Genomic DNA, 22,647 nt, shown 5'->3' on the forward strand with positions numbered 1-22,647 from the left:
AAATGTAATGAAGAAGATAAAATACAAGAATGCAAGATTTATCGTGGTTCGGCAAAACTTGCCTGTGTCCACGCTCTAGCAGGGAATTACTTGTATTAATAAATTGATATATTACATGGGTTGCACATAGCCATTAAATAGAAAGTTCTTCGAGCACGAAGGGTTGAGGGAGAATGAATAGCTATATTGTTGAGATAATGGGTGTTGCACACATTGCATAATATTGTTATTTTATTATTTTATTTTATTATGTAATGTTGTGCCTAGATGGACGTGCAACATGTAAAGATTCCCATGGAATATTCTTGATGAGTTGTATTGTAACATTGTAAAAATATTTTATGTAATTATTTAATATTGGGGGAAAAAAAAGAATTAAATGCCCAATATTAAATGTGGGGTCAGTGGGTTAGGTAGCACATGGTTTATGTAATACCACTTGGTGGTTTTGTGAGACTTGCTACTATATAAGCAGCCACAAGGGTAGTTGTTGTAGAAAAAATAGAGAGTGACAAGGAGAAGACAAAAGGCAAGAGTCAAGCGGGACAAGGCTTGACAGGTTAGCCAAGGGAGCATTTGTGAAGGTTGAAAGTATGGCATGGGATGTGTGGATTCATGCTTGTTCACATAGTTTGCTCGGTTGTGGCTATGGCCATGAAGGCTTCCATGGTTGTATGGAAATGGTATTTTTGCTGAATAATACATGGTGATGGATGCTTTTGGAGGCTGAGTTTTTCTCTTAATGAGGGTTTCACAGGGTATATCTTGTGTCACAATTTTGTGGGTATGTTTTCTATTCTCTTGCATGTGGATTTTAATTTCGTGTTTATTTCAGATCTATTATGGGTTATGTGGAAATGGTTATATTCTTTATTGCCAAGTTTCTTTACAAGTGGTATCAGAGCTATGGTTTTATTATTGTAACCCTAGATTGAATCCATGGGAATGCATGAGAAGATAATAGAAAGGGCAAGATATATGAATGATTTATTGTAGATCTAAGGGTTTTGGGTTTGCTGTTATGATGGGATGTTAAAAGATTTGGGCATGTGAAATTGTTGGAGAAAAGGATTTTTCGGATGTTTCATTTAAATGAAAGTTTTGGGGGGTAGCTTACAGAAATGACCTCCTGGGTAAAAACAAACCTCACCATTGGATCCGAGTCGACATTTTCATAAATTTTGATCTATAATATGCCCTAATTTGGCCATGTTCAGAGGAAATAAAAGAGTTTTTTAGTTTCAGCCCATGATGTCCGTCAAATTTAATCCCGTCGGAATTTTCGTCACTGAAAAGATAAAAAACTGAAAAATCATACTGAAAATGGTAAAAAGACTGTCTTAGTAAAATGGCCATAACTTTCTCTCAGAATATCGAATTTCAGAGTTCTTACAGGCGTTGGAAAGCTAATCTAGAGCACTACAACATGGTGTAGGTTTGGTTCTGTGATTTTAAAATTTTGTCAAGTTTTCAGAGCCCTAAATTCAGATGTTGTTTATTTTGAGCACGGATTAGGGCATAACTTGGGCATACAGAGTCGGATTTTGGACTTCGAGTAGTCAACGGAAAGCTCTTGGAGAGCTCTACACATTGGTTTAGATTTGGTGCAAGTTTGGCATGATTTATTTGGTGATATATTTATCTGAACAGCTTATAGATATATTTTGGCTATGGTAACATTGTGAGTTTATGGCATTGGAGATTTAAAATTTGATGTCATTGTATACTCAATTCATATTTCAGTTTGATCTCATGATGATATGGTTATCAGTGTTTAGTTTGGATATGTATGATGACTTGTTGTGTCTTCAAGTTGTGCAGTGTTGTAAGCAGTCTATACTTACAGGTTGCATTTATAGCTTGGTTATGGGTTGTCTTTGCCCATTGATCTTTCATTATTGATGCATATTCAGATTGGTGGCTTGGATTTGGGTTGTCTATGCCCTAAGTCATATGATTTACTATTTTTTTCATGTAGAAGCGATGAGATGTTGTTACCAGGGACAGTCACGGTGGAGGATTATGGTTGACTATGTTGACAGGTTGGACATATTGAGAGCCAGATGCTCGGTTCATGGATGTGATCATGGTGTCATGGATTTTGGCATGACATGATTGGATATACAGGTACATCCTTCATGTTCATTAGCTTGGATTTCTGATTCAGTTATGGTGGTATATCTTCTTGGTTGAGGATCATGGTTATTTAATTTCTTTTGAGGAGCTCATGATGTGCACTTTGAGTTCTTTGATGGTTTGATGCCTTGGTTGATTCTCATGGTTAGAGGATGGTATTTTCATCATGATGTCATGGATAGCTTGTATACATGGTTTAATGAGAGCTTGTGACAGTGATGGGGTGACAGTGCAGGATTAGTTCCTAGTTTGGTTTATATCTTCTTGGTTTGGAGAGGATGAATTTTATGATGCCATAGGTGACTTGGTACCACAGTTGAGTGGGAGTTGTTGGCATTGATATATTTATTGAGTGTTTGCAAATGTTGGAGGTTTGTCTTAGATCCTATTGCTGCAGAAGCGTCTTTGACATTTGCATGGTGCACTTATTATCTTCATGGTGTGTGAAGATGGTTAGATCTTGAGGACTCATGGAGTTCTTGGTTATCTTCATGGTATGTGGAGATAGTTCTTCCTAGTATGTGGAGATGGTTTTCTTCAAGGTGTATGGAGATGGTTTTCTTCATGGTGTATGGAGATGGTTGCATCTTGAGGACTCACAAGGTTCTTGGCAAAGGTGTGGTTTATATTTTTTTATTTGGCATGTTATCCTTGGTATGAGGATGGTTTCATTATTATGTCATGGTATACTCTTGATACGCGTTTAGAGTTGTGACATGTTATGGTGTGTTCATGTGGAGCATGTTATCTCTTTTAGTTGAGATGGTTAGATCATGTTGTCATGTTTATTTTCCTGAGGCTATGGTTGGAACTTTGACATTGATCTTGGTTTAGTTTCTTGGTATTGAGTACACTGATCATAAGCTGGATACTTCATGATATTGCTATGTTGCATTCGGAGTTGGCATGAATTGATTGGTTACAGGTGCTCATGGATACTTAGAGATGGTGGTGACGCTGATTTCTCTTGGATTAGAGAAGTATTTGTTGGGATGGTTGATGGTTTCAACAGGAAGTCCGAGGGGCAGTCACCTGATATGGACTTGAGAGGAGATTGTTCTTAGATGAGTCTTGGTTGGAGACTTGGGTATCTTGATGAGCATTCTCATTCCCCACTCTTGGTCTACTCGACGGTTTGCTACTTGAGAGGTATAGCCCATTGTTTTTCTCAAGTGCATTATATTTATGCTTGTCTTTCATGGATATGGATCTTGCGCTATGGTACATGAGTTAGTTCTGAAGGGTTCATTTGAGAGATGGTTTAGCATTGGTTATCTCCATGTGCATATGTTGTTATGTTGGTTGAATTTGGGAGATGGTTTTATATTGGGAATTTTTCTTGGATTAGGAATGGTTTTATTGAGTTTGATCTTCTTGTGAGAGGCTTACATCCATGATTAGTTATATGGTATGGTTTGGGTGTTGTTGAGGCTTCTTGTTGGGGTTTTATGGAGGAGATCATACTTGCACAGTTTACATCTAGAGGTGTGTGTACAAGGACATGATACAGGTTATGATTTGCATAGTTTCTCTGGTCTTGGTTATCTTCCTGGATGTTCAGTTTTGCCTACATTAGATTTGAGATTGGTTAGAGATTGTGATCACTGGTTTGTGCTCATGTATGTCATGTGAGAGATGACATGGTTATTCCTTTATCTCTTTCCTCTGTTGGTTGTGGAGAATTTGGGAGACTATTGGAGACTTGTTATGAGAGTTGTTCTTGTAGGATATCAGTTTATGTATTGTGGATGTCCTTGATACTACATGGATTCACTTCTTTGAGATGTTGTGAGTGGATTGGTTATAGATTTGACATTATCCTTTGCAGTGGGAGCTTCTTGGTATATATGTGGCAGGTATTTCTCTTGAGGCTTGTGATTGCAGGTTACAGATTGGATATGTCGGTGATATGAGATTCACTTGTTATACTTTTGAGGTATGGATAGTTGGATGGGTTTGGCACTTGATGTGGGTGCTATTTCAGCTATGGATATTTTGACAACTACGGATACATGTGATTACCTTTGGATCAAGTTTTTGTGCTTGAAATTTTAGTTGTTACAGGATTTTATGATCTTCTAATGCGACAGGTTGGGTGGTTTTCTCTTTGGATGGCTTCTATGTATGTCCAGTGGGAGTGGCATAATAGGAGGTGAGATCATTCATGTTTGAGATGCTGGATACTTTGATTTTGTTGCGGGTACCAGGATGGAGCACTTGGTGTATTTTGATCCATGATGGTGGATGTGCTGGGAGGGATTGTTCCCTTGTTCATTTATGTGGCTACGGATTGACCCTATGCAATGTATACAACAAGTGGGAGATTGTTGAGATAATGGGTGTTGCACACATTGCATAATATTGTTATTTTATTATTTTATTTTATTATGTAATGTTGTGCCTAGATGGACGTGCAACATGTAAAGATTCCCATGAAATATTCTTGATGAGTTGTATTGTAACATTGTAAAAGTATTTTATGTAATTATTTAATATTGGGGGAAAAAAAAGAATTAAATGCCCAATATTAAATGTGGGGTCAGTGGGTTAGGTAGCACATGGTTTATGTAATACCACTTGGTGGTTTTGTGAGACTTGCTACTATATAAGCAGCCACAAGGGTAGTTGTTGTAGAAAAAATAGAGAGTGACAAGGAGAAGACAAAAGGCAAGAGTCGAGCGGGACAAGGCTTGACAAGTTAGCCAAGGGAGCATTTGTGAAGGTTGAAAGTATGGCATGGGATGTGTGGATTCATGCTTGTTCACATAGTTTGCTCAGTTGTGGCTATGGCCATGAAGGCTTCCATGGTTGTATGGCAATGGTATTTTTGCTTAATAATACATGGTGATGGATGCTTTTGGAGGCTGGGTTTTTCTCTCAATGAGGGTTTCACAGGGTATATCTTGTGTCACAATTTTGTGGGTATGTTTTCTATTCTCTTGCATGTGGATTTTAATTCCGTGTTTATTTCAGATCTATTATGGGTTATGTGGAAATGGTTATATTCTTTATTGCCAAGTTTCCTTACATATATGAGTACAACCATGTTTCATGACATTCCCTGCTTCCCATTTTGAATCTCAGAGAGCGACAAGACCTTGAGAAGACTTAAAAATTGCCAGACTTTATTCCAGCACACTATGAATGAGCCTTCTCCAAGTCAAACTAGAGTCAAAAACATCTTATCCAAGTTTTGCAGGTGCAAACCTCCCCAGAAATCTAAGGTCAGAATATACACTCTCAATAGATTCAAAATTATTTCCTCTGTCTGCAAAAAAACTCTTAAAATTATTCACTTCCAATTCACTCTCCCAAAACACCTTCCCTGCACCCATTTCCTTGAATACACTCTTACTGTCATAACTCCATGACAAACTGCTGCTCATACATGCTCTCACGTATGTTCTTAAGTGTGTAGTCCAGCACCTTGTTATAGTTTCCAATGGTCAAAATTTCTACTTCTTCAACATGTTCCTTATATAGAGAGTGATAAAAACTAAAGAATTTACTCTCACCATCATGGCTGTCAACATTATTAGGACAGTTGGAGCTACTACAACAAGCCTCCATGTATCCTATTTTCTCGTGGGAAATGAGATGTTGCAAGGAGTCACCAAATTTTTTATTGTGCAAATTTTGTTGAGAGGCCTAAATTTGTGTGTAGTGAAGCCCACGCTGGGCATCATAATGTGAGCAGTGACCAATAACAATGGCCATCAAACTATAAAAATTTCCCCCTTCACCATTTTTAAAGGGTTGTGACATAGGTTTGCCATGGCTTCTCTCAAAGAGGTATGTAGGCTATTTGGAAATAACACTAGGCCAAGGATTCTTATGTGGACAGTGACCACCAAAAGTGTCCCCTCGAACCATTTTGTCCACAATACACATATTTTGTCAGTTGTCTGATCGTCTACCAGCAAGAATCTTAATCTTCTTGTATTGTTGATGATGGATAAATACCAAGTGAAACTATGGATAACATATTGGGGAGAATTGTGGATTGATACCAGAAATAGTGGTATCAAAATTGCTACCTGAGTTTTGACACTTGTTCAACAACCTCGTAAATATATGATCCACTAAATTCCTCTTTATGGAAACACCAATGGCCTCCTCCTCCTCCAGATTGTCATCAAATAAATCCTTTCGGTCCTTCATTTGGTTGACAATCTGCCCATGCACTAAAGCAATTACCCAGTCATGCCTATTCTCCAAACCCCTGGGCACATTAAATCCCCCGCTGATAGGAAACACTGGGAAAGTGTATGTCATCTTAGATCGGCTTAGATTGTGGTCAATGTGTTGCTTCACGTCTCTACCATTAGATGACTCTCCATCGTCCCTTGTTTCACCTTTAAAACCAATAACATTATCTCTACAAATAACAAAGTGCAAAAAGAGGACAATCTCTGTTACCCACCAATATGGGAGTGTCGGGCCGACCATCCACAATCCTGGGTACCAAGTCGTGCCAAGGTTGAATGACTTTGTCTACCACAATTTGTAATTGTCTGGCAGGGATTCTGTTGGTTAAACTGTTGACATTATCCATCTTTGGTGTGAACCATACTCCATTGTGAGAGATTAAATCTCTAACACATAACATATCTCTAGTCTCCCCCTTCAGTGAATTATCTCCCTCCTCTACCCCTTCAATAATTCTCCCTTCACCTTCCTCTACAACAAATTTCACATCTACCCTTTCACCATTTTTCATGATGAGCTTCTTATTTTCTCCATGTCATATAAAAATTTAAAAATGACCTTTTATTTTATTATTAAAATAAAATATATAAATTTATATTACAAAGTCATTTTTTTCTTCTTATTCCTCCTTAGAAGTGAATGCATAAAATACTACTTCTTGTGGATATGCATGTTTGAATATGTCCTATTACTTCAACTTTCAACTTGTATTTATATCTTTTTCTTCTCAGAATGTGACCTTTCAAATAGAAAAGCTACTCTCTTTCAATACATAATGGAATCCTTGTATTTGATTCTAATCGCACCCTTTCAAAGATAATCACTACTGACTTTGTGGTTATCGAGCTTTTCTTCTTTGCTGGTAAATATTAATTTTATTACAGTTTCATATTTATTGCCTTTAGAGAAAATTTTCATCACACAAAACTTTAATCAACTTTAAATTACGCCTCTACGTTGTGCAAATCATCTCTTTCTTCAGAATTATCCTTCAAAATGATCTCTACCTTCACTGCAAGCATATCTAGATGTACACAGTTGACTCCGCATATTACATTTGTGAAGGTATATAGTTTTCTTCTGTTGTCTTTAGATTATTTTTGCTGGTACACAGATAGCGATTCAAACATATCCTCCTTTGTTCTCCATTCCGTTAAAGTCTGAGTTTCAGTTTTAATGATATCAGGGTTTATGGTTCGTTCGATATCACAATGTTTTCATTTGGAATGCTCACAAATATTACTCTAGATGTCACCCTTATGTTGACATGTAGGGAGAATTGATTTATTCTTGACACAATATGTGAAATGCCTTCTTTCATATTCTCGCTCTATTCCAACGTCTTATCCTTCATACTGCTAACTGGACTCTTTCTATGATTTAATTCATAGTTCCTTGCATATGGTGGGCATCATACGTTTATCTAACATTCAAATACTTCATTGTCCAATTCCAAAAGCTATTCGCTTATCTATTCAATTGAATTTGCATATTCTACACATCTCTGCACACAATTTGTCAGCATCCTTCAAACCATGAATAGAAGTTTGGCAATCTTCGAGCAAGGTTTTCTGGGTGGAAGTCTCACATAATAATCAATTGGTCTATTGTGAACTTGAATACAATATAATGTTTTTCGTTCTCTTCTTACATGGGCTCCAGGAGATTACGCTTTCACTTGCTTATTATCAGTGAAGAAAACCACTTAGTGCGACTGTGAGACTCAAGTCACAAGAAACATACACTTGCACCCAATAGACTTCACAAAAATTTAGACATTAATAGTGGCAGTAAAATAAATAATTGGTGACATACATCTCATCAAACATGTTGTAGACTTGCTTATAAAAATTGCATTTAAGTATTCATGAAGCTGATGAACGACTAACTGGTTGTAAGAAGATGTATTTCTAGATTTATAAAGCAATTGGCAATGAACTTTCAGATTGACAAATCAATCTCAGAGCTAACTTCCAGTAGTCATATTGAATAGATGACGGTGTGGGTATAGTGGAAGCAAATATACTAACCCAAAGCCATACAAAGTTCTGACTTTTTCCCAGTGAATTACAATACCAAATGTATACAGCTGTTTATTACTAAAATCGTAGGGGGAGTAAAGGAGCCAAACTTATTCACTAAAATAGCTATCCAAGTCTATCACATTTTCCAAGCCCGTCATAGTGCCCAACACGCTCTCCTAACACTCAATTTCCAATCTGTGTAGTACTTCCAATTGCATCTAGAACATACCACAAACCATGTGATGAATTTGTCAACTCTCTTACTCTGTTTGTCCTTACTCCATGCATAGTTATATTTACTCTGCCTCTACTACCTGTCTGCAATCCACCAAAAGAGGGTTGTACAAGTTAGACTACCTTCATTTTTAGCCTGCCCAGGAGCATTAGAAGAAGGCTTGTAAATTATAGTCAAATTTAGTGATTAGAGAATAACAAGTGACCAAGATCCTCTTTTATACTCTTTCAGAAAGGAAGGAAATTACTATGCAGAACAAGGTGCAAGGTGGAGTGATTTTGATGATGGAAATAGATGACACTAGAAACGGTTGGTAAAAAATCTACTGAATACTAACTAATTTCTCAAGAAAGAATTTTTTTGTGTGCATACCATTGATAGCCACAACCATTCCAAATAAGGAAAAATTCTATCTGTGGATATCCATTTCATTTCTCTTTTCTACGTTCTACCAGGCATGCTTGCAACCTTCCAAGTACACAACATGTCATTACAGCATAAGCTCAATCTGAGCATTGCTGGTAGGAGTAGCCATTCATTTTTATTCAGGTAGCCATGGAATGCCTTGACCCCCCAATAATCAAACAGGGGATGACTTAATTAGACTCCTACCAGAAAATAGGAAATCTAAACATTTTCTTCTTGCAATCAAATGTTGTTTCCCTATTTTGAGCGTCTCCAGTGGCTGTCTCAGACTACTTCAATCTATTGTCAATGAGAATGAAAAGAAAATCCAAATATTTGGGGGTGTTACTCTGCCAAGGAAAAATATTTTTGCAGCATGTCAAATGAAACTGTTAGATACAAGATGAGATTTATTCATTTCTTGAGGTATATGCAAGAATGTAGAAACTTAGATAAGGCACGTGGACTGTCTGCATGTTTAGGCTAGGATTGTATTCAACATTTGGGAAAAAACACGTAATGGATTTTATTCTCAAATGAGAATTTAAGATACAATGTAACACATAATGCCTGAACAGAACCCTAATCACCAGCTGTTAGGCGTCTGCAAAATGGCAACTCTAAAACTTTAATTCTCACCCTCCTTCCTCTGTAATTTAGTGCTCTCTTTCAAAGAATCTATAGTGCCTCCAGTTTGGCCACTGAGAATCTGCCAAGGCTGATATTGTACAAGTGGTTGTTAAATCTCGATCAATTCTAGCTAGCAAACATTGTTTATAATCATAGCCTACTGTCAATACTCTGCAGAGTATTGGCCCCAAGTTTTCTCCCTTTCAGACTCCTCGATATTTCTGCCTTCTCTTGTGTTGATAAGAGTGTTTCCTTTCTGGCAATCTGTATTGCCATATTTAGATCCAAGGAAATTGCATTTCAAAGATTTTTTTATTAATATTTACCTTTAAAAACATGCAACTTCATTAAAATAGAAGCAAAATTGAATATGAACGTTGGAAAATTTTGAAATTAAAATAGAAGCAAAATTGAATATGAACGTTGGAAAATTTTGAAATCTGACCGGCTAGTTTCATTTGGTTTAATCACAATTTGATGCATTGGCAATAGTTTATGCCATGTCTAGTAGGAACTAAAAATAGAAATTGACATCTTGCTGACGAGATTTAGCATTTGTTTTCATAGCTAGAACTAAATCTATGTCCATTGGAGAACTCTCTTACCCAAAGGAAATCATATTTTAGTCTTTAATTATCCAAAAAGATGAAAGTAGTGCAAAGGATTAGGTTTTGAAAGAGCCTTGTCTCAACAAAAGTAGACATCTACCATACACTTTTACATCCTCTGCCATGGTTACATCAATTGATGTCATCTTCTTTGAACCTCTAAACACACATGCATAATGAACCTTTGGAAACAAAATTAAAAAGTTAAAATTTCTTATTTTTGTAGTTTGCATATTGGGATGTATTGAAATGTGTAGCTCATTATATGAGTTGTTCAGTTTTTATTTTTTTATTTTTCTAATAATTTAGGAAGGTGCCTGAAAAATAAACTTAAATTTTAAAATTTTCAATTAATCCAAGTGTTTGTTGTTAATTATCTGTGATTTCTTTTTATTTGGATTTTTATTTTGCTTTTTATTGCTGATGCAACTCATCTCATTTAGCATCTCGAATTTCTTTGGCAACTTCTGAATTTAGTAGTTTATAAAACCTGAGTCTCCATTGTCCTATAGGAGCTCGTAAATGGATCCTTCTTTAACTATCCCAATACACTACTAATTTAATGTTTGTGTATCATCTTTTTGTTTATCAATCTTAATACAATATGTAATCAATTTAAAACTTTGATACAATACTTATTAATAGTAAACTTTATCATTGTTCACACAAGTTTATCATTTGCAATATAGCATTTTTAAATGATTTATGATCTTCTTGTTCATGTTTAAACTTTTCTTTCTCTGTTATATTATTTATGATCTTCTCCTTCATGTTCAAATATCATTCTCATCTATATTTTAATCTTGAGGGACCCTTAACTAGGGAAGCTTGGATAATCATTATTTGATTGTAGGAACATGTATTCATTTGCTTATATGTTGCAGCTTAAATTACTTAATGTTCTTAGGATTATATTGCGTTAAATATTATTGATACACAATTATTTTGATTGGAATGCTTAGGCAACTGACTGGAATTTGAAAGAGGAATCATTGCCACTCAGTTGTATATGCTTGGTACGTATCATATGTGTAGAATCATCTCTATATCTTATTTATGCTTTTTTTTCTTTTTACTATGCTACTAATTTAGTTGAGTCCTATATTTTTTATTTGTTCTTTGGAGAAGGTTTGTTTATCTTCTCCAAAGGAGTTTCCATTTACCTTTAGGAAGTGTAAAAGGATACACTTTATTGACCTCCTCTATATCATGATTAGCATGCATACCAAGGTGGTCTTCATTTGTTTTTGAATTCTAATTACTCTCAACATAGCAGTGACATGTAACTTTTCTTTCACACCATTTTGCTGTTAAATAATACTTGAATAATAGGGACACTCACCTCTTTGATGAATGGCCATGTTAAAGAAAGATGCTTTCCTCTCCCAGACAAAGAAGATATCTCTAAAAGAACAATGTTAGCATCCCGCATCAGTAATATTTTCTTATGATGTCGATGACTTTCCACTACATGGTTCTTTGTACTGCTTCTTTAGATTTCTAAAAAATCATGACAATGCCCTTGATAGTTATAATATTGCCTCTAAAAGTCGATAAAGCACTATTTTGACCTATGTTATTCACTAACTCCTACATGGTCATTGTCATGTATTTCCCTTGGATCACTACTTTGTATTAGAATAGTGTGATTGTTAAGATGCTTTCATTGATAGTTCCCCTACTACTTGTGACATCACACGAGTGTCTCTTCATACCTTTGAACAGTTTACTACCTCGTATCTTCACTGATTTGATAGTATCTCTCAATATTCTATACATTGTTTCTTGAAAGTTACTGGATTATTTGTGTCTCATAGAAATACATTTGGTCTTCATACATAATAACACTATCTCACACTTCCATCATGGTAAATTTTTAACAGCTTCATGAATTCAATCTTACTAAATTGTATTTTTTGTTGAGTAGCTCATCAACCTCCCTATTTTAGATTTTAGATTTTGCTAATAAGCACAAAGGATCTTATAGTAACTTGCTTGAGTCTGCAGTCTGTCCATTCTATTTCTCTTCTTTGGGGTTAGAGGTAAAAGTAAATAAATGTGGTATGCTTTCAGATTATACTGCAGCAAAATATTAGTCGAATTGATTTTCTTGGGTGTTCTCTTAAGATGAAGTGTTGTGGGGAGCTAGGTGGATATATAAAGCAATAAAAAGTGACAAATAGTTTTGGAACTCATGGATTAGACAATATATTTGGGTAGATCAATAAACATGCTAGAACTGGAGTGATTTTATCGAAGGTACAAAAACTTGAAGTTGTGGGTACTAATTTATTTCAAGTTTTCATTGTCGGTATTTTCTGTCTTATATTATTTAAAATAAAGCTAAGTAAGTAGATGCTTTAATACAAATTGTTTTCATGGATTGACTACAATTGGGTATGCATTGTTTTGTGTAGGAATTCTTGATTGGGAAAGTCCTCTTCAAGACTACAAATATCACATTAATAACTTTATCTTCTCTACCATGCTTGGAACATCAGCTTTTGGAACTAAATACATGCCAGGTTAGTTAAAAATTACTTTATCTGACTGAATGGATTCTACTGCTGTGATAGAGACCCAAAAATGAAAAACTAGTGTTTATAGCCTGTCAAAACCATTCATATACATCGGCCTCCAAATAGGAATGGCAATGCTGGACTTAAACCAGCGAGTTTTTGCTATAAACTACTCATGGTTTTAATTCCTTGTGCATCCAGAGAGATTTGATGAAGCTTGCAAAAACTAACTTATATTATAATGGCATCAATTTGCAAAATATTGAACTCTAAAATTTGTCTTTGACAAAGATTCACTTTTCCATAATCAATGATGAATCCAAACAAGAAACACAATCCCTGTCTTTCTTCAGCCATACATTATTCTTCTTGCAGTCTTGTATTTTTTTCTGGTACGCATTCTTTTGTCTTTTTTCCCCTCTATTTTCATCTTCCCACACATTTATTAGTCCGTAGGCACTGGGTTATTTACCCTCTTACTGCACCCTTCTTAGCTATTTTCTTCCTCCTCACATAACCTTGTCTTTACCCACAACCCCACATCTCTTTCTTGTCTACAACAACCTCCCTGATTTCCAATGCATTTCCCTCTTTTATTAAAACTAAATGCAGCTCCCTCTTTTAAAAAAATTTCTTCCATTCAACTTTCCTAAGGAGATTCAACTTCTACTTGATGCATATTGTCATGTTTAGAATTGGAGTTGAATGGTCTTCTTGGAATGCAATGATTTTCAATTGATTTGATAAATTAGTTACTTTTAACGGCTTTCATTCTTGGCATAAGTGGTGATGACAAATGGTTGACATGCCTATCTTGGCTTCCACATTAGGTGTACATATGTACCAGATTAGTTGCAGCTAAAATCTCTTTGTTGTTGTATGTGCATACCCATTTTCAAAGCCTCAGGTCAACACACGTAGAGAACATACATGTAAAGGTTTTTAAATTAGAATTCATTTTTTTCTAAACTATCAAAAGCTTGTAATCAACATTTGAAATCATGCTTTATAGTCTACAATTAAAAAAGTTCAAGTCCCATCTAATTTGTTCAAACATTTGTGTGATAAGCGAGCAACCTTGAGTGTGAGATTTGAATCACCGTCTATCCACATGCAAGTCCAGCTCACCACCAATGTTCCTACTCATTGAATTAATTTGTTTTTCTCCCTTCTTGTAGGTCATGTTTGCAAAACCTTAAGACTTCTAATTTCCCTTATTTTGAAAGGTGCTAGCTCAATGGACGAGCACCTGCATTAAAAGCAAGGGATGGTGGTTCGAATCCATCGTGCCTTAACATGAATTAATTAATTATATTTTAGTTTATATTAAATGATATGATTTTTTAAATTTATTAGTTTATACCATCTTCTGTCTAATCATCTTAAGAAAGACAATAAGTGAGATTAAAGACAAAATCAAAATTGTCTCTAAGAGACAATAATAGTGTTGTTCTTTATTGTCTTTATAAGACAATAATTTATGACAATAGTTTAAGACACTCACTTAAAGACAATATGGAAGACAATATACAACTTTTTTTTTTGTCTCAAATTACAACAATTCACTTAAAAATTGTCTCCAATATTGTCTTAAAACCCCCCTTCATGTTGTAGTGGGCTTTTCCGCTCTACAAAGACCCTTTAGTAGTGCCAAATGCAATCATCACTAATACAAGTGTCATACTTTCCTTATGTTTCTCACTAGATTGCATGGCAAATGTGGAAGTATAGACGAGGCATGTGGGATGCTCACCAATTGCCTCATAGACGTACCTTCCTTCATAGAATCAAATAGCTTGAATTTTTATAATTGAAATAATGTTAAACAATACAAATACAGGCAAATCTGCTACTGTTCATATGTGTTGGGGGCTTTTAGAAATCAAATAATAGCTTTTGGATTTCATTATGTGTTATTTATTGGATTTGGTTATGAGTTATTTCTTATTAATAATATTGTGGAGCAGATTTTATAGATTTCAAACATTTTAACATTACTTTGTAATCAAATAGTGTTTGAATTTGATTGGGTGCTAGTTTTTCCATTCATATTGTCAATAAATCAATCATGATTGCACATTTAAGCATGTAAATATATATTTTATTTATATTAGTCTTTGTTATTCAATAATTTTATATTATATTTAAATTTTCAATAAAATAATATTTGAAAATTAATTCAGAAATGAATTTATAATTTATATAAAAAATATTAAATAAAATAAAATAAGAATAATTTAATAAATATATTAAATAACTATATTTGTTTCAATTAAAAATGAAATATATTTATTTTATTATTTTAAATAAAATTGTCAATATATTTTAGTACAAATTATTTCAATGAGTAATATTTTTAAACAATTTTAATAATTATTTATGTTAAAATCATCAAATCTGAAGAAAGATAACAAAAAAATTATACCTAAATGATTTAAATATTTTATTAAAGTTGTATTCAATTTTGAAATTGAATAGTGAACTTTCATTGATTTATTTACTTCATATTTTAGTTTGAATTCTTTTCTTTTAATTATATTCGTATATTATACTTTTAGAAATTGAACATAATCTTCAATAATAAATAATTTATTAATATATTTATATATTACAATTTAATAAATTTGATAAAATCTTCAACAATTATATATATATATATATATATTTGAAACTATTTCGCCTTAAAATCTTTGCATTTTATCTTTTTAAATTTGTATGGGTCTAATATGCCACTATTCACCAAATTCTATCAATTTTCCCAAAATTTAGTTTCAGAAGTCATGATACTGTTCATAGTTTTTTGAAATAAATAATACGCTCAATATAGCTTATATTCTATCTTGACAAATGGTAAAGATCAATGCTTTCAGAGTCTAAGGAATCATATTACCATTGTCTACTGAAAAAGTTTTGAACTCCCACAAATAGCTTGGATATTCTATTTTGTTTTAATTACTTATCTACCAAAGGCTGCCAAAAGTGTTTGGAACTAGTATTTGAAACTTTGACGGTGTTGAATATTGAAATGTTATGAGCCTTTTGATGGGCACGATGAAATTGTTTGACTAGAATCTATCAATTTATACTTTCTACACATAGCTTGGGATTAGGGTCAAAGACCCAGTAAATCAATTCATGTTTTCCCATATTTGGTAGTTAATCAGCTCATTTTCCGTGGCATTTCAAATGCCCATTTGATTAATGTTCAAGCAAAGGAAAACATCACCTTATTCTCTCTATATTTACATCTGTGTGAGAAAACTAGCAAATGATTTTAATAATTTCACAAATAATGGGTTAGACTATTGGATACCATAGGCAGATTTCTCAACTTCAAGTTCATGAAAGTGAAGAAATAATTTAGCAGTCCTAGAAGACACAAGCAACATTTTCAAGGGTGAGTAGTTGAGTCCATTCTAACAAGGCCAACAGACTAATCAAACAAAATTCCACTATGATTCACATTGCAAATAGGTCAAATAAGAATACTTTATTCCATGTCCAAAAATACATTAATCATTATCTATAACTATTTTTAAATCTAATTTCATAGTCATTTCTCGCAGATCTAGACTTTCAGAATGTGTGACCAAATTTTTATTCCATGCCCAAGTCCTCGGTGGAATTCTCCAATTATTGGTGCAATTGAATCAACACATTTGGAGAGTGTGTTTATTATTGAATGCCCAAATGTTGAGAAATCTTTGTGCATAGTTCTTAGTGAAGAATTCTTGCAAAATAAATCTGGTTCAACACATTATGTAGACATTGTTTCTAAATTCTTAACCAATTGCATGGACCTTTTAGAAGATATACATTGTGAAGCAATTAGCAAATGCGTATGTGAAGCATTACTTCAAGCCTGAAGAAGACTATGATCCATACATTGATGTATATGTTATAGAGATGAGTAATGACCTTATAGGTGGACTGTTCTCGCTACACTAGTACATTAGGCCCCCATTTTTGACCAAAATTTTTGACCAAAGGCCTATTTGGGTTGTTAAATTCTTTTTTTTTGAAAAAATGGGCCCGATATGGTTGAAATTTTGACCAAATTTTGACTATGGTAAAATTGTTTAAATTTTGACCTTTAGAACATAAGAAAAAAGGTCACAATAGTGTTAATTTTTTTTTGGGGTGCACTGTGACTGCAATGGGCGGGAGTTTGGTGCAGGTTCAACAGGAGAGGAGAAAGGAGGTAAGAATATGGTCATTAGATATCATTCCAAGTTTGTTATATATTAGAAAGTTGCAGAGGCGGATTCTAAAGCTATTCAATGCTTTTATATTTTATCTTTCTCTTCTACTCATCGCAATTTAAAAAACAGAGCCACTGTTAATTCTTTCAGGTCACAAAGTTGTTTTATAGATGATGTTTAGGTTCAGGGTTAGCATATATTTAAGTGCAAGGATAAAGCTGTGGAAAATTTATATTTCTTATATAATGCACTATTCATTTTTTGTATTTCTTTTGCATGCAGGGAATCTTGAGATGTCTTGGTGTTGGAAAACTCTGGATCAGAAACAAAGAATGTAATATGCCATAGCTGCTCCCATTTGCTTTTTCACTCAAATTAGCAGCATTACCTCTGAAAAAATTTGAGCCAGACCCATTCACACAGGTTTGTGGTCATTTTACTATAGATTACTTTGCAAGACATTAAACAAGAACTCAATCTTTGGGAGGATTGATATATTGTAGAACATCTGTATCTGCATTCCTTTCCTCTTCATTCCAGTAGTTTATTTTCATCTTTCTATATGGCTTGCATCCACAACATGACCTTGTTGAGTCAGGAGTCTTTTTCACTACTTTATTTAAAGAAGAAAGGAAGCTTAGCTTACAAGTTTTCAAAAGAACTTCATTGTAGAGTTTGGAGCCCCAACAATGTAAATACTATGAGGAAACTATATGAGATGCATTTTTATAAGTTATACAAGCTTTCCTAGTGCAATCTAGAAGTACCATTTTAAGGAACTGTTTCTCCAAATAGAAAATGTAATTTAGTGATTCTAGCAGATGACGTGCAGATGGGTATGCTTGTTTGGGAGAAAAAAGAAGAAGAAAAGAAGCAACTTGCTTTATCATCTCTGGCTAAAGACGCAGCTCATACTCTTAAAGTTGTGTTATATTCTCTCATAGATAGTCCTGCTATAAATAATTATTCATTTTTTCCCTCATGCTTGTGCTTTGAATGATTAGGAGTAGCATGTATCTTGTTGGTGTTTCAAACTACTAAAACTATCAAGCAACAAAATGCTTAATATCACAGTGAAATGACTCACACAATCTAGGGATTAGCCAATTCCCAATATCAACTATATGAATGAATCACTATAACCCAACTTCAACAAAACCAAACGATGGTTTCCTACTCTTCTGGCTCTGCTAAACCAAGGTGGGTATGCTTAGGGATAATTCTAATGCAACTGTGTATGAAATTATCTTAGTTTCATTTTGATTCTCACTTGTTACCTTCACATACATACACAGCTTACTTCAATTCTTCAATGCTCTCAAACTTATACACATCCCTTATTAGTAGATTTGGTCATAATTCTCCTAAAATTTACAAATATTCCTGGAAATAACAGCTACCTAAGACTCAGGAATTAGATATAAATGAGTTGAGACTAGCATTTATAATTCTTGAACAGGATTGAAATAATTTTGATTTTATAAGATGACTTGATATGAAGCAGCATAATTCATCCTTGTTTACTTCTGATTTATAGGACCAATGCCTTATTCATTGGGCAAGAAATTGACTATTGGTGGGAGATCTAATTCAAATAACTTGTATAAGAATTAATCAATTGCAATCACCCATCTCCATTCTTATGCAATATCCCTTTTATGAACTCATAAACCCTACTGATTTATTGAAGCATTTATATAATTGCTTGAATTAAAAGCAACAATAAAACTAGCATACAACCCATCCAGACTGCATTAAGCCAAATAAACCTTATTTAAATGACTTCAAAGTAAACCAACCCATAAACTAGAGACAGAAATTGATGAATTAGGCAAGCTTCAAGATTTAAGTTTCTAGGTATTTATTTGACACCATTTCCCTATAGCCTACTTCCAATCTCCCAACTGCACCGAAAAACTACCAACTGCACCCTTTAGGACCCCAACTACACCATGGATGTAATATTCATTGTCTAAGCACAATTGGGGGCATCTTGAGTCATTTTGGTCTTTTGGGGTGTAATTTTCTCTATCAGAGATCATTTGGTTCACAAAAAGCACCTATTTTGATCAAAATTCACATCTAGGGTTTCAATTTCATGTTAGGACCTGAAGTAGATGACTTTTTGTTACTGATGGTCTATTTACAATATGTGGCAATCATTGGGAGAACACATTCATTGAAAAACTACTAATGCTTGTTTGCAGGATGTTGTTGAAGACCTGTGTGCTTGTTCAAACTCTATGCATGGTTTTTGTAGATTAGATAACACTTTATTTTGTTCACCAAAATTAACTTTCTATACTACTTGGTGTTTATGCATTGTTTAGAACCCTAGGAGTTGCATGGACATATCATCTCCCCTCGTTATTCATAGATCTTGGGTGCAAGAGAAATTTGTGCAATTTCTATAGAGAGGCCTATCTTGGACACAAGATTCATCACGTGGTGAGCCCCAGGGAGCGACCTTGAAGTGGTGATGGGCTAAAACTAGGTTTCAACATTCCAACCACTATAATAGACTTGATATAATTAATGTCATGTCAATGGTATTGTTGTGTGATAGCTCTCCTCCAGTATCTGTGCGGTGTATCAAACCCTAGTTCTTAGGGCTCGGAGACCTTCTGAGGAAGTTTATCATTCACTTTCCAAATGAAATGACCACACTATATACCTTGTTTTAGAGACCAAAATCCTTTCTACCCACTAGCTCAAGGGGTCACTAATGCCCATGAAGACATCCCATATTCTCACATCCTTAGTAGAGACAATAGTCCCTAGGGAAGTAATGCCCCTTGGGAACCAAATCTTGGTAGCCCCAAGAAGTGAGTTCACTATAAGGGAGATCCTATGGTGCCAAGATTCTAAGTTGTGCACTCTAGATAAGCATGGATGAACTTTGGTTCAAGTGGGAATTTAATGGAATATATAGTCTTAAATCCTAGGTTGTGATGTAAAACTATTCTTGTCTTATTGTGCCTTGTGTGTGTGTAAAATATTAATTAAGATAAAGAAAAACTTGCAAATTTACACCTTGGATACTATTTAAACACTTGTCAAAAAAATTCAACATTGTGAAGACATTGTAAACTTTGGTCCAAAACACTTGAAACCTTGAAAATATGGAGACTTGTAACCTTAGAAGTGCTTGGCATGAATTCGATTACACCTTTGCATAACATCCACTTAAATTTATCATTCTTTGAGCTTCATGCTTGCATCCTGTTAGTAAACAGATTTTTCCTTTGGATAGAAAAATAAAAGAGAACTCAACATGCCCAACTACGAAAGACAAAATACACTAATAGTTGGATCAGTTATCATTGATTGATAACTATCCTCTAAATTAAGAGGTATAGCTCCATCATTTATATATTTGCAATGAATTTAATGATAGGATATACCTTTAATCCAAAGGTACTAAGGTTTTCTAACATTTATCCATAGACATAGGATGAATACGATTGCTAGTTTTATAAACTGAATAGGAAGAGAAAGCCAAATAAGTAGCCACAGGACTATCTAACCAATGTTTTGTATTATAGGAGAGAGAGAGAGAGAGAGAGAGAGAGAGAGAGAGAGAGAGAGAGCTAAAATTGTTATGTTCTTAAGGAAATTTTTGTATAGTTACTTTTATTTGTTTTTGTTATGTATGATATCATTTTGGGACTTAGAAATTTTTTCCCAAATGTTTCCATCAATGCCAAAGGAGAAGATTATTGGAAATATGGTCAGCTATATGTCTTGATGGTTTTGATTTATGGAAACATACATTCAACATTTCATTTATGCATTTAAAGATAGAAATTGTTTAAGTATTAAATAGTTTGCAGCAATTCAGAGAATAGATCTTAAGAGTATGGATGATGTGTTGAGAGTTATCTTATGTGTAGTTGAGGAAAGCTTCATGAAACTATCATGATGATGTGTTCCATTGCATAGATGTGTATGAATAGTACGACACAAGTTATAGTAAGATTAAATTTGTGGATATTTAATAGTGCAAAACATAGCATATCAGTAAACAAAGTTGTATGACTTAAGGAATTATTTTGGTTACAAAATAATTACTAAGTTATGTTGAGCTGACTATGTGGATATTATTCCATAAATTATTTTATATTACATCAAGCATGTGAAGACATGAAGGTTGCCAGTGCAGAGTTTTGTTAATGTGAAAGGTATAAGTAAAGATCTTATCTTGCACAGAGAAGGAGGAACTTGTGTGATTAGATGTGACATGCAAACTATTATGAGAAATATCTTCAAGTTTTATGTGATGTGAAATCTGATGTAAGATCGGAGCAATTTTGAGTTATAGTAGCCAAGAAAGTATTGTATGTATAGCTATTTTGTGAAGGAATTGAATTGTATAATTGCATGTTAGGGCAGTTAGATATTCTTGCGTGTAATAGTTATACCAACTCCTAACAAGGTTGTAGCAACTCCTAATAGGGTTGAGGCTTCTAACAAGGCCTAGTCCTCTATCAAGGACTTGAAATAATATATGTACTTCATAGACTCCTAATAGGGTCAATACCCTTAATAGGATCCTATTATTTAGTGAATCATCTAGTGGGTACCGTCCCCACCAGGGTTTTCCCTTGGACAGGGTTTCCCTAGTTAACAAATAATGGTGTTATGAGTTCTCTATGTGCATGTTTATATTTACTATTCAACAATTATGGTTTACTTCCATATGCAAGTTAGAAAGTAATTAACAATATCCCGTTGTGCGCAAAAGTTTGTAGAATATTGATTCACTACCCCCCTCTCAGTATTATCTATTTCTAGCATAATAAAGATCTTTCCAAAAACATAAATAAGAATATATACTTTGAATATATATGCATATATTCCATTTTCATTAATATATAGAATATATTAAACAAAAGATATATATGTTAATATATATACTCCCACACATGACATTAGCAAAAATTTAAATAGAAATAAGGAATGGGAATGATCATTAGCAATAAATTATGCATTTATACCTACCTACCTTTAATGTGTCTAACTTATTTCCTTCTCATGTATGGCCACACCACCTGGTTAAACACCTAGTGTACTTTTCTACCAACATATATACACTTAGGTCACTTTTAGAATGGTCTACCTTTTTTTAATTTATATGCCCGAATGCTTATATTCTAGGTGATAAGGACCAGTCAAACATGCAAACTTGAATGATGTACATGATGTGAATATAACACCAAACCCTTAAATGGGTCCAATCCAAGTGCCTTAATGTGCCTTGATTTTCACCATCAATATCAATTATTATAGTTAGAAGGCCTCCCCTTGTCTTTACTAAAAAGATTAATGATGACACGTCACTTATTTTATAACTAGCCATAGAGTAAAGTGATTCATCCTTATGTGTCTCTCATAATATAGGAGGAACTAATACATCATCTAAATGAGTGATAGGATTGCATGAAATAAAGATTTTATGCATCGTATTCAATCAAAGAGAATGATAATCTTTATGTAGAGGCATCATCTTGGTTTATATAGAATAGAGAAAATTTGTAGAGTTTTTAAAGTGATTCTTATTGCTTTCCACTCTACATATTGTTAATCTACATCTACTACCAGTGTGTGTGATTAGCAGAGAACCATTTTATATATATATATATATATATATATATATATATATATATATATATATATATA

The 22,647-nt window shown here is 34.0% G+C and overlaps 1 protein-coding gene across 3 annotated transcripts in view; it reads left to right on the forward strand.

Moving 5' to 3' along the window:
• LOC149532805 (uncharacterized) overlaps positions 1 to 22,647 on the forward strand; it is a 57,476-nt gene that overhangs the window by 12,181 nt on the left and 22,648 nt on the right. Inside the window, exons 4-6 of one of the 3 annotated variants that reach the window (XM_089803941.1) lie at positions 11,210 to 11,263; positions 12,665 to 12,772; positions 17,251 to 17,391. Coding sequence is in view for 2 of the 3 variants with exons in the window: in XM_089803943.1 (XP_089660069.1) it covers positions 11,257 to 11,263; positions 12,665 to 12,772; positions 17,251 to 17,306 (171 nt within the window). In the remaining variant the exon portion in view is untranslated. Of the gene's footprint in view, positions 1 to 11,209; positions 11,264 to 12,664; positions 12,773 to 17,250; positions 17,708 to 22,647 lie in introns of those variants that run through there. The other 2 variants (XM_089803943.1, XM_089803942.1) reach the window with 2 other exon arrangements.

The sequence above is a fragment of the Cupressus sempervirens genome, chromosome 10 (assembly GCF_028749045.1).
Source record: "Cupressus sempervirens isolate cs-2001-9-10 chromosome 10, ASM2874904v1, whole genome shotgun sequence".
Lineage (NCBI taxonomy): Eukaryota > Viridiplantae > Streptophyta > Pinopsida > Cupressales > Cupressaceae > Cupressus > Cupressus sempervirens.